Genomic DNA, 14108 nt, shown 5'->3' with positions numbered 1-14108 from the left:
TTTTCAAAGTATGCAGTTGAGGACGTAGGCAAACAATCTTTAGATCTTGCAATTTATGCAGAGGTTCAGCATGATTTTCCTAGCTAAATAGATACTTTATCAAAGATCTTTTTTCTTTTGAGTAATCTCTGGTAACTTGAGTAAGACAGTAAAATTGAAGTTTCTTTTTAGAAGCTTATGCAAAGTTTAGTAAATATAAAAACTAGAAAATATTTAAAGCTTATGCATTTCAAAAATATTGAGTACAGTAGCAGTTAGTTTAGGGTAACAAAACCACTGAAGAGTTTTTCAGGAGAGATTCCTTTGTGGTTGGGAATTGAAACACTTATGCACTTAGTGCTGTTTCTAGAGGGAGCCCTTTGTGTCCTTACAGGAAGTTGTTTATTCTTTGGCATTTAATTTCCTTATTGATTTAATGGCCCAGGCAGAACCATTGAAAACACGGCAGCCTCCTCCAGGAACTCTTTACTTTTTGCCCCCATCTTAAGTAATCTTTTTTCTACCTATTATAACCTTTTATCTCTACTTTATGGAACTGTTCTATTTTTTAAACCTTATTCTGTAAGGTGTCAGTTATAGTCCCAAAGCTATGTAATAGATACCTATGTAATTTTTTCTTACTGTTTATTATTTTTTAATAAGTGGAAATTAAGATCTTTCTGCTTTTTATACACTCTCTATAAAACCTGTAGACCAGTGGTACTTAAATTGCTTACTCAACTCAGTGCAGTTATGTAAGTTGGGAACTTTTGACTGTGCATCAAATTTATTTAAAGTCTTTTGAAATTATATAAGACCATTTGAAAATGTTTTGCTACAAATTTATTTCAGGAATATATAATTAAGGCCAAATTTCACCTTGATTATTCATTAGCTTTCTGAGTCTTGCTTCCTGTATAATAAGGTGAACACTTACTTTACAAAGCTGCTGTGAGCATTAAATTAGATAACATCTGTGTTAGATCCTATTACACAATTATCCAATTACTGGCTTATAAAAGGTTCCTCTTAATTGTGGATTAAAATCAAACATCCTAAATATTAATTATCTTTAGCAGTGTTTGAAATTAGGTAATAATCATTCCAAACCTTATCATGGAATAGATCAACATAAAATACCATATGGCACAGTTGGAAATGAGTTCATTCAGGTTTTTCTTAAGTTCTCATTAAAGGCAATCTTGTGCATCACTTGGGATCTTTCCATCTTATTTTCAAGTAGAACTAATTGGTTTTATATAGCATTTCTGTTGCACATTTTTTACTTTTGCATTCTGGTCCTCTGTGTCCTGTTAATTTCTGAAGCTTAGTAGCTATTACTAAAACATTTAGTACAGGTATTGACTCTTGTGGTCCTGAAAGAGAGTAAATTACCTGCTTTGAGAACCTGAAAGACAGGCTATTTCCTATAGTTATTGTTTTGATGTTAGCCTTTTTGAATGCAACACCATGCTCCATCAGAAGAAATTCCCCAAGCAAATGAGCCACAACTAATCCTAACACAAATAAAGCTACCACTCTCTCCCTACCCAGAGTTAACATTGGGTCTTAGTGGAATCATTTAAGTGAAGGGGTGTGGCTTAATGGTTCTTAAAGCTCTTTTTAGCACTTATTTACCACCTCTCTCAGCTTATCCTGCTTTGTCGTGCCCACTTCTTAAAAACATCATAAGCTTTAATTTTGTTCCACCTAAAGACATTGGTTTGTTCATCATTGGTGAGATACTATATTTTTAGAAAATAATTTAGTATTTGAAAGGGAGATCTAGTTCTTTCAGAGGGATATTTTTATTTGTTTATTTTTCTTATAAACTGGGTTGGTGTGATAAAATGAGATACTTCCTTTATGGTTGTATAGGTCAAACCCTGTTAGAGTAAATGTAGCCTTTTAGAGTAGATTTGCTGCATGCATGTGTGCATTTATTCAACAGCTGCAGTGGCAAACATGGTGGCTCACTTTGTTCTCCTCCTACCTCTTGTCTATACCCAGGCAGTTCTCCAGGGCTGGAGAAAAATGCACAATGATGCAGGAAAGTCTCACTTTAAATTCATGACCACTAACTTCAAAAGGGCCAGTGGTGCTGTCCAGCATTCCTTTTAGGCTACCTATTCTCTTGCTTTCTTATATTAGTATTTCATACTTTCTCCTCTCCATCATTAGTTGTCCCCTCCCTACCCCCACTCCCACCCCCACTCCAATGCTGATGAAAAAATAAAAAGTACCAGAAGGAATGTCTAACCTCTCTCTTGACTTTATCTACTAATGTACCTATATCTGCACCCAGGTACTCTGCTGAACTTCAGTTATTAATATGTCCTGTTATTAAAGCCAATCCTCAGCTTTTCTGATTCACATCTCCCCTTGCCTACCATATTTTTAGCAATTGCCCCTTTTCCCTTTCCCATTGTAAATGATCCTTCTGCTTTTACCACATCATTCCTATCAGCATATTCACATGTTGAAATAGCTCCCATTGTTAAAAGAAAAAGAGAAAGGAATGAAAACACTTCCTGGAGACTTCACAGTTCCCTACAGATATTGCCCCTTTTTCTCTGTGCCTCTTCGCAGCAGAACTTTAAGAGTTGTCTACTCTAGCTTTCCTTCTCCTCTTTCTTGAAATTTCTCCATTAATGCTTTTGGCCCCACCACTCTACCAAAACAGCTCTGATCAAGGTCACCAGTGAGTGATCTTTCCAAAGACAAGTCACTGATCAGTTCTTGGTGACTTGCCCTGACAGCAGTACTCGATGTGGTCGCTCTTTCTTACACTCTGTTCCCTTGGATTCCAAGACCCCACTCTTTCTACTTCTCTGACCTCAATGGCAGGTTCATTTTCCTTTCCCAGACCTTAAACTGCCCCAGAGTCAGTCTTTGAGCCCCTTATCTTTCTATATTCACCTCCTGTATGAATCTAGGATATTTCATCTTGTTGCCTAAAATGTGTACTCACCGATGACTGCCAAATTTCTCTATGCAGCTTACACCAGTCCCCTAAGCCACATACTCATGTTCACTGGTCTCCTTGGTTTTTCCCCTTGGATGTCAGAATGTCCAAAATAAGTTCTTGATTTTTAATGTCCCAAATCATTTCCTCCTTTAGTGTTCTTCATCTGTAATTACTCAAGTCAAAAACTATGGAGTCATCCTTGACTTCTCTCTCTCAGGATCTGCTGCTGCTAGCTAATACCTTCAGAATACATCCAGACTCTCACCAGTTCTTACCACCTCTGCAGCTGCCCCCTCTATCCAAGCCACTACCATCTCAAGGGGACTATTGTCATAGCTTCTCATTGACCTTTCTTCTACCGCCACCCCCTATAGAAGATTCTCCATGCTGCTGGCCGAAAAGAACCTTTTAAAATATGAAGTCAAATTATGTGTTTGAAGCTCTCCAGTGGCTTTCCATTTCACTGGGAGTAAAAGCTGAAGCTTTTACAATGGCTTGCAAAGCTCCACTGATCTGGCCTCTTGCTGTCTCTGTGGCCTTATTGTCTTTATCTCCTCTCCCCCTTTCCCTCCCTCCCACCCTGTCCCCTCACCATTTTCCCTCTGGTCATTTAGGCCATACCTGCCTGCCTGCCTTACTCTGAAGGAACTACACCTCCAACTCCAGAGCCTTTGTACTTCAGAGCCTTTGCGCTTGCTGCTTGCTCTGCCCAGATGCTCTTCCACCAGATATTTGCAGGGGTCACTTGCTCCATTCCATTCTATTGTCACCCTATCAGAGAGCTCCTCTCTGAAAATCCTATTTAATATAGCACCTTTCTCCTACTGCATTCCTTCCAAATACAATTATTGGTATATTATTAATACCCCTCCCCACTTTGGGGGCAGGGGCTTTGTTCTGTCACTGCTGTATCCTTAAGACCCAGAACCAAGCCCAGAATATGGCAGGTGTTAAATGAATGGAAGAATGTAGTAGTGATGGGGATTCATGGTATGATTCTGTTAAATATGAAAGTCTCAAATTACTTAATAAAAGTTTTTAAGAATTCACATGCAACATGTTTTTAAAACATTATATAAAACAAGGTAGGTCTGTATACATACAAACTCTAAATCTTATGCATGATCTGTTTCAACCTGTATTTGATGATGAGACTGTTACTAACCAACATTCCACTATGCAGCAGACATTGTATAAGATTACCTAGTTTAATCCCCACAATACCTCTACTCAATATAGGTTCATATCTCACTTTACAAAAAAAAGGAAATGAGGCTTAGTGAATTTAAGAGACCAGCTGGAGATAGGAAGAAGTGCTAGAATCGGATTTCAGTGTTCTTGCAAATGCTAAAATAAAAGCCTCCTGGAGATCCTTTTGAGTGTTGGCCATTCATATGCTTATATATTTAAATAGAAAACTACTGAGAAAATAATGTTTAGTTTTAGAAATCAAGGGTTAAATGTGATGGTTAAGTAATAAAGTGTAAATGAGATACCTTTTTAAAATTTTGAGCTAAAAGTTAGGTCTCATGGCACTTTGCCTAAAGGCCTAGAATAGCTCTTGTGGTCTGGTTCATACAAACATGTTCCAATACGCAAACCGGTAAGCTGTTGCTATGGTTTAAATGCTGTTGTCTGTGAGTACATAGATACCCATAACACAGAGCTGTGGCTTGAAGTGCTCTGGGTTACTTCTCTAGAAAGCCTCTTCAGAGGACAGTGAGACATGAATCCTCGGCTTTAGATTTGTACAGTTAACTATGCAGTAGTAGTCTATGGCTCTTCAGAAAAACAGCCTCACAGTCCAGAACAGAAATTCAATGAAGGTCTATAAAACAGAGGGAACTGCTAAATGCAAGGGAAGAAGGTATCCGTGAAAGCATGCCTCGTCCTACTCTTTATTTTCTGGTTCTTTAGAAAAGATGATTCCACATCAGAGTTGGGGGTCCCAAAGAGCCCCATTTTCTAGTTCTTCCTTCTTTCTGCGAATCCCCTTCTTGAAGAAGACTTGAATCATTAGGCAGTAGTAACCCGAGATTTTTAGTAGCACAAAAAAATGGACTAAGCCAGCCACAGTGGCACATGCTGGTGATCCCAGCTACTCAGGAAGCTAAGATGGGATGATCCCTTGAGTCCAGGAGTTCGAATCCAGGCTGGGCAACATAGCAAGGATCCGTTGCTTAAAAACAAAAATCATCACCATCATCTCTGTTATTAGTAAAAAAACAAAACAAACAAACAAAACAAAAAACTGAGAGTACTGACATTTCACTTAACGTTCCAAATGGCTGTGAAGTGAGCCATAGCTGTTGGTGGCACTTGCTCCCTGTGGAAGGCAGGTCCAGGGCTGCAAACACTATATATCGTGCTGGGTTTTTGTAGGAGCTAATTTTTTACATAAGAAAGTGGTGATGCCCTGGGAGAGCTGGTAACCAATTATGTGAGGCTAAATCTTGTTTCTTAATTTAGATGATGTGCTGAAAATTACCAGTAGGGGCATAAGTAAGTTTTTTCATGAATCTTAAATGTGGCTCTTCAAGGCAGGTTGTTGTTTAATCTACTCTGAAAAAGAGCTGTAGGGTAACCTTTTCTTTGAAGTTCTCTTTGTTCTACTGGGAATAAATGTCAAAAATGTGAGTGGGAACTAATTAGAGGAACTGTACAGTATTCTTGAATTCATTCATAACCTGATAAGATGTAATATTTTTGTTGCTCTTATTGTGAATGAAACTACCAAGCTTTTATATAATAGTTGCTCATATACAACAACCTTGTGCTACTGATTTTGATTTCTTGTTGATTTATGCCTTATAGTGGCATGATTCATTCCTCTATTTTCATTGTGAGTTTTAAAAATGCAGATAGTTATAATGCAAGGTATTAAAAGTTATGTGTATAATTCAGAATTTTCCAAGTGTCTTCATTACCAAAGTAAATTGCTGAGATATAATTTTTAAAAGTTTCAAAAAATAAGTAAGGCCATCTTTAGATGATACTGTTTATGAACAGAGAAATAAGATAGGAGGTGACACGGAGAGACAATTAGTAGCTCCTCCACAGGATTAGTCCATAAGGTGACTTGAAGGATTCTTACTGTGTTCTTTTATTTTTGTGGGCTTTGTGTCATGACCTTGATTTTTTCTTTTTCTGTTCCAACATCTGCTAGCTTTTAAAGAGAATAATTTCTTTGGTATTTGCAGTGTTTGGGAGATGCTTTGAACATACCCAGCCTTTGTCCCCAAGCAACTGACTGGGTCAAATTTGGGATTGGACTCTCATGCTGTGCACTTAATAATCAACCCTTTTTGGCTCTAAAATATGAATTGCCTTTTTATTTCATTGCTTTCCTTGTTTGTTTCTCCTAAACAGGCTGCAGATACTTTGGCTGTGAGGCAGAAAAGAAGAATTTATGATATTACCAATGTCTTAGAAGGAATTGACCTGATTGAAAAAAAGTCGAAAAATAGTATCCAGTGGAAGTAAGTTACAAACCAGCACCCTATTCTAAAACCTTTATTTTTCTTCCCTTTGCTCTGTAAAAATCAGACTTTTCCAGTATTTCTCTCTTCTAAATCCTCTATTTCAGCATTCTGTTCTAGTCCCACTAGGTTCATTAGGTTCCCCTGGACACACTCCTCTGGGCCTTTATCTATGTCACCCTTGTGTTGGGATGTTCCCTCGCTTTCTTGGTTGTTGAATTTTCACTCTTAAAGTTCAAATCTTACTTTCTCTCTCAAGCTACTCATTTGGCATACATAGCTACTGCTTTGTGTTATTAGTCCCTTTCTGCCTAAGCCTTTATCTACCCAAAAATATAAACTCCTTGAAACAGGAACTATGTCTTATGCTTAGGAATATATACCTTGTAAATAATGATTGAAGTGCATGTTGTTATTTATTGACTGTTGCCTGGTTGTATGTTTGAATGTAACAAATACTTTCTGTTCTGCAAATGTGAGGGTTTTTTGTTTTTTTTAAATTTTATCAAAATTCTAAAATGTTGCAATTTCTTTCTCTAGCTCTTCAGTCAGTCTACATTATGAGACTGCTAGGTGTGACTGTTGAGCATTGACATACTTGTGGCACCTCAGTCACCAGCCTGACCTTACAGATGCCAAAAAACACTGTAGAGCAGATTGAGAATTTTTATAACCTGGTGGTTCTTATCAGTAAATTTTCTAAGCAAATATGTTCAGTAGTATGGTGTTTAAAATTTCTAAGGATCCAGCTAAATGCATCGAGTTAAAAATAAATAAATAAATAAAATTTCTAAGGATTTTAGTGCTTGATTTTTGGAACAGCATATAGGTTTTTGTTTTAAATATATTACTAAATAAATCAGTTTTACTACAACAAAAATTAAGTGATGTTAACCTAGGTCTGATACTGGGGATGCTAATTCTCATATGTTTTTAAGAGGTGTCGGCGCTGGCTGTAATACTAAAGAAGTCATAGATAAATTAAGATATCTTAAAGCTGAAATTGAAGATCTAGACCTGAAGGAAAGAGAACTTGATCAGCAGAAGCTGTGGCTACAGCAGAGCATCAAAAATGTGATGGATGACTCCATTAATAATAGATATCCTTTTAAATAAGTTATGTATACATATAGCAATGGAATATGTGCATATATAAGATTTTTTTAGTGTGACGCTCAGTGTTTTAGAGAGTTAAGTTTTATTAGTGAATAAAACGTTTAATTTTATAATCTTCTAATAATATAAATATTTTAAAAATTTTACCTTTTTAAGTTACATAGTACATCCATTGACATTATTCCTGTGTTGCACTGAAGAAAAACAGAAAGATTAGTCTACTTTTAGTCTACGTATTGATAGGATACAATATGCTAGCCAAAGTGTGCTTAGGTGGTCTGTGAATATTAGAAGCCATTGTTAAGTGTATAGGTATTTTTAAATAATTATGTTCAGTGTTTTAAGTGGTAAAAATTCAGCAACTCTCAATGTTTTATGAAATTTGGAAGATGAGAGATCATGGGCACACAATCAATCCATGATACTTTATAATATTGACCCAAAGATATTAGTAGTTCCTACTGGTGGAGAAGAGTCCAAGGCTTTGTGTATCTATATTAACTTGGGGGAAAAACATGAGTGATATGTTCTCCATGTGTTTCTCATAAACCCGTCTTCTCTTAGATATATGTGATTCTCTTGGTTTATGAGCTTATGTGTACTCTTATGGAAACTAACCACATTTTATCTTGTGCCACCTCTCATGAAATTTTGACTTATGTATGCAATGTAATTTATTTTTCATGTTGTATTTGGTGAACAAGTCCATAATCTCATGTTATTTCCTTTCTATAGGTCAGAGCTCCTTAACAATTTGAGAACAATGGGAGTTTTTAAGCTGTGCCCTATGGAGCCCCAAGATTCAAAAGCCATTGATTTGTTTGACTTTAGATTTTGCTGCCCTGGTTTGTAAGATTCTGGCCACTCCAAATTCCCCAAACCATGATTATGTTTTATATTTTATATATATATAAACTATGTCAAAGTATGTTCCGATAGTTTGACAACCTAAGAAAAACCTTTCTGGCTGAGTAAAGACTGCCCATCCTGGGACTAGCTGATTCTTAGAAATAGCAAGGTCTCAGCCAGGATCATGCCTTTCATATACAAATTAACCAGTCCAGAGCCAGATGACTCTCTCTGGCCTGTATACCCCATGTGACTATACTTCTCTGCCTTAATCATCCCAGGACCAGGTATCAGACAGCTAGGGACCACCCTTATAGCTTAGCCTGCCAAAATTATTCAAACTAGCCCATCCTAAAGTGTTCACCCTACTCTACCTTGCTTTTCCCAAGGAAATTCCAGTAAAGGTCTGGTCCAGTGCTTTCTCCTTGCTTCTGTCTTCTGCCCCGACTACCCTAGTGTCTTTCCCATGTGGGTCTGCATGGCTGCCTTGCCTCCTGTCTGTACGACTTGTGAGTATATTAAATAAATTTAGTCTTCCTGAGCCTTTCCCATCTCCTCTTATGGAGATACTCTGACAGACCATCTTATAAAGAACACAAAACAATGACCCCAGAAATTCTCCATGTGGAGGTTTATATGGTTGCTCTCCACTCCTGCTGATGGCCTCCTTTTGCCCATCTACTCCCTTCTCCTTGATAGACTCTGCCTCCATGAGGAATATACATTGTTTACCATCTCTCTCACAAGGATCCTAAGATGTCACAAAAATCAGAATGGCTTCTCCTAAGAGCAAGGGATGAGAACTCCTCTTACAGCCCCTTACTTGATTGTGTTTGCCTTTCCAGACTAGACTTCTGCTCTTTTTTATATGACCATGTGTACATTTGGCCATTTAGTTATTTTGGCCATTAGATGATCTTAATTTAAATGCCTAGACCTTTATATAAATGTTCCTTAACTCTTACGACAGTACATTTTCCTATGTAACTCATGAAGACATCTGTAATTGCTTTAATGGTAAGTACTGTTAGATTTTTTTTTTACATTTTTCCTCTGATAATCCAGTCAGTGTAGAGTGATTCAGAATTCCCCGTATACTCATTATTCTCAGGAGTTGTAGACATTGTTTCACTCTGCAGTGCTAGTATTGATAGCCTGCTTTGTTTCTGTTTTTATGAGAGTTGCTTTGCATAGCTTTCACTTCATTAGCTCCCTTGGTAGTCATAAACTCTGTGTGGCGGGGGGCAGGGGATGGAGGAGAAGCTAAATCACAGTAGAGTAAAGCAACAGTTTCAAAGTCACAGAGTCGCAGACTCAATGACCAAACTTGAATTAGAACGTAGTTCTCATCAGCACTGTTTATGAAACTATAGGCAGCAGGTGTGGTGATCACAAATGAAACCTGAAGAAAGCACGAGGAAAGAATTAGATGAATTCATTTTATAACCATTAAACCTACTCCAATTCTCTGCCTCCATGTTTTCCCCTTGAAATCATAATATCATGTTAATAATTAAGTTAATTAATGTAACTAAAATGGTGGGGGGACTTGTGTTCTCATGATTATAACACAAGTAAAATGAAAATTTGCATATACATTTATACTTATGCATGTTCTATTAAAGGACAGCCTTGTGTATTGTCCATATATTAAAAAAAATTCTCCCAAGAACCTTGTCAAGTGGAATCTGACTTTCCATGTAAAAGTATATCGGAGGCTGGGTGCGGTGCCTCACGCCTGTAATCCTAGCACTCTGGGAGGCCGAGGCAGGCGGATTGCTTGAGGTCAGGAGTTCGAAACCAGCCTGAGCAAGAGCAAGACCCCGTCTCTACTAAAAATAGAAAGAAATTAATTGACCAACTAATATATATAGAAAAAATTAGCCGGGCATGGTGGCACATGCCTGTCTGAAGTCCCAGCAACTTGGGAGGCTGAGGCAGCAGGATTGCTTGAGCCCAAGTGTTTGAGGTTGCTGTGAGCTAGGCTGATGCCACGGCACTCACTCTAGCCTGGGCAACAAAGCAAGACTCTGTCTCAAAAAAAAAAAAAAAAAAGGTATATTGGAAATACGTGTGGGTTTATTGCTGTATTTCGCCACCATATTTCTTGAGCTTTCTAAGAAAGTTTGGGGAAAGCTTTATTAATCTGCAACTCAACAGAAATCTGTTGTAGAATTTGATTTCAAAAATAAATTCATTTAAGGTCAAGATTTCACTGTATCATACTTAATCTCTAGTATCCTCAGTCATTTAAAATAAATCAAACAAACTTAAAGCTAAAGGGTTTTAAGAATTGCAGACTTTATAGGAGGCTTGAGTGAAAGCAAAATTAATTTGAGCTGAATTTGTTCATGAGAACAGAGTTAACACTGAGCATTTATACCGTTCTCTTGTTCATGAGAATAGAGTTAACACTGAGCATTTATATCCTGTTCTCAGAGCTAATACAAGTATCATCTCATTTAATCCTTAGAATAAACCTATGTAATAGGTTATATGTCCCCCATTTTATAGAATTAAAAACCAAAGCTAAAGGTCACCAAGCCTGGGATTGAACCAAACATTTTGACTCCAGAGCCCACACTCTTGCCACTGTATTCCATGATCAATAATATTTTCTACAGCTTTTTATGTTTATTTTTTTGACCAGGTGATACACTTTTGGCCATTCAGGCACCTTCTGGTACACAGTTGGAGGTACCTATTCCAGAAATGGTATGTAGAATAACTTTTATATAAGTGGAAAAAATGGATCTGCTGTCTCAAGAGGGACAAATATATTTTCCTTAGCTGAACATGAGCTATAATAGTTGTTATGTAAACATTTTTGAGTTACCACTTTAAAGTTTTATATCTGAAAATGTTGGTATCTGAATCTGTCTTTAATACTTTTGTAAAATTATAGAAGTAACTGAATGAATCATAAATGATTTTTAAGACTGGCCATATCATTAGACATTTCTTGACATTCAGTAGCGCAAATAAAATATTTAAAAAATGTAATTAAAATGTTAAGTCATTTTGCTAAATCATTTTGATTACTTTTTTAAAATTTTATTTGAGCTACAGGATATCAAGAAGTGATGAATGATGTGGTTAATAATCTTTAAAAATCAGTTAAAATAATGACATCTATAACTAATAAAAAAATCCCAACTGAGGAAAAAGTGAATTGCTCTAAATTAGGTCTTTTAAAAAACATTTTTTGGCTTCCTGAGTCAGAGACCTTTATTGACTCTATGCCATAAATTAATTTCATGATTTTAGTATTCAGGTTCAGATTTTCCAAAACAAACTGATTTGAAAGCTTTAACAGCCAAAAAAGGGAGTAGAAAAAGATTTATTATCTACCAACCCCTACCCCATTCTAGAAATTTTTATTCAGGCATTTATAGTAGAGTCTGAGGGTACAAATTAATTTTCTGAACTGCAGGGATTTTATATTTATTTCTCTGTAGGAAAAATCAGTTGTCTTTGTGCTTACAAAATGGGAAAAAAGATTTGTGAAATAGTTGTAAACTAAGAGAGAATGTTGAGATGATGATATCCCTGGTGGCCAGCTCACTCCAGTGGATGGAGTTCATGCATATGGAGGATGCTTGAAGCACTGCTGAGCACTGACATGTATAATACACACAGTAAAAATGGATGCTTGCCAGAATTCTACAACTGAGAGTTTTTGATGATCAGTGTTTGAGAAAAGTTTACTTTTTAGAAGCAAGTGGGGGCCAGGCGCGGTGGCTCACGCCTGTAATCTTAGCACTCTGGGAGGCCGAGGCGGGCAGATTGCTCGAGGCCCAGAGTTCGAAACCAGCCTGAGCAAGAGCGAGACCCCATCTCTACTATAAATAGAAAGAAATTAATTGGCCAACTAACATATATATAGAAAAAATTAGCTGGGCATGGTGGCGCATGCCTGTAGTCCCAGCTACTCTGGAAGCTGAGGCAGAAGGATTGCTTGAGCCCAGCAGTTTGAGGTTGCTGTGAGCTAGGCTAACGCCACGGCACTCACTCTAGCCTGAGCAACAAAGCAAGATTCTGTCTCAAAAAAAAAAAAAAAGAGAAGCAAGTGGGTTACATCCCTCAATATCCCATTCTACTCTTGTGTTTTGACTTAATGACTTTGTTATATGAATTTAATTATTAATAAGTCCCCAATAGCTTTGCCTGTCTTATTTTTAATGTTTCAAGGTAGCTAGAATTGTTAATAATTATTCATTTGTTTATATCCAATAACTTCAAAGGGGCAGAATGGACAAAAGAAATACCAGATCAATCTAAAGAGTCATTCAGGACCTATCCACGTGCTGCTTATAAATAAAGAGTCCAGTTCATCTAAGCCTGTGGTTTTTCCTGTTCCCCCACCCGATGACCTCACACAATCTTCCTCTCAGTCCTCAACTCCAGTGACTCCACAGAAATCCAACACAGCAACTCAGAATCAGCCTGAGCAACATGTTTCTGAAAGAAGCCAGAATCTCCAGCAGACACCAGCTACAGATATATCTTCCGGTGCGTTCCTAGCCTTTGTTTTATAAATTAGAGAGGGGAAAATATGAATACAGATTGAGTATCCCTAATCCAAAGTGCTTCGGACCAGAGGCGTTTTGAATTTTTTTTAAATTTTGGAATATTTACATATACATAATGAGATATCTTGGGGATGAGGCCCAAATCTAAACACAAAACCCATTTATGTTTTATACACACTTTATACACATAGTCTGAAGGTACTATTATAACAATATTTTTAATAATTTTATGTGCACAAAACAAAGTTTTGACTGTGTATTGACTGATCCATCACATGAGGTCAGGTGTGGAATTTTCCACTGTGACATCATGTTTATGCTCAAAGTTTCAGATTTGGGATTCTGAGATTAGGGATGCTCAACCTGTACTGTAGTCACACACCACATAATGTTTTGGTCAATGATGGACCATGGTTACAGCGGTCCCATAAGGGAGCTATGTAATGGAGTAGGCCATGGCGTCTGGTTTGTGTAAGTACAGTTTGTGTGATGCATTTCTCTGAAAACATGCGTCATTAATCAACACATGACTGTATATTAAACAAGTTGGAAAGCTTTTCTGAATTTGTTAGTTGTGATGTTAATTCTGTTATCTAATACAGAAAGCAAAATAGTAAGCTTAATCAACAAGTATTCATCATTTAGTGTTTCCTGTTTGCCCAGCACTGGGATAGGTAGTTATGCGAAAAGTTTAAAAACAAATCCTGTGTTTATATTACTAGATGTGTGTCTTGTACACACACTCAGAAATACTCAATCAAGTACAATATTAACCTTGTTAAGAATGTATATAGAACTATGAATACTGAGAAATGGAAGAATTTATGGGCCAAGGTTTGCTATTTTCCTTAGGATTCCATTTTGGTGATCAATTAAGCCAAAACTATTCTTTTCCCTTTTACTATTTACATGTGTCAGCTTTTATTTGAAGTTTACTTGTTAAGGTTCTTTTATCTCTGAGTATGTCTAGTATAAATGAAATATATTCTATCTACCTTTAAGAAAAATCAAACTTGTATAGAACATAGTAACTTATGCCTCCTGTTTCTCCATACTATTTGTTGTACTTTTTATTTGGGAAGCATAGTTTTATAAAGTTGATAAATGGTCTCAATTCCAATTATTTGGGAAATCTTGCCTTCCTAAATTCCTTGCATTTCATCTATGAAAAGATAAATAGCTAAA

At 36.8% G+C, this 14108-nt stretch overlaps 1 protein-coding gene across 1 annotated transcript in view; it reads left to right on the top strand.

Moving 5' to 3' along the window:
• Nucleotides 1-14108, top strand: part of E2F5 (E2F transcription factor 5) — a 30776-nt gene that overhangs the window by 13663 nt on the left and 3005 nt on the right. Inside the window, exons 2-6 of the mRNA XM_076005185.1 lie at nt 6317-6426; nt 7365-7526; nt 9365-9408; nt 11042-11106; nt 12636-12903. Coding sequence (XP_075861300.1) covers nt 6317-6426; nt 7365-7526; nt 9365-9408; nt 11042-11106; nt 12636-12903 — 649 coding nt within the window. The remainder of the gene's footprint in view (nt 1-6316; nt 6427-7364; nt 7527-9364; nt 9409-11041; nt 11107-12635; nt 12904-14108) is intronic.

Source organism: Microcebus murinus, chromosome 7 (genome assembly GCF_040939455.1).
Source record: "Microcebus murinus isolate Inina chromosome 7, M.murinus_Inina_mat1.0, whole genome shotgun sequence".
NCBI lineage: Eukaryota > Metazoa > Chordata > Mammalia > Primates > Cheirogaleidae > Microcebus > Microcebus murinus.
The sequence above is the reverse complement of the archived record's forward strand: the minus strand, read 5'-3'. Positions and strand labels throughout refer to the sequence as shown.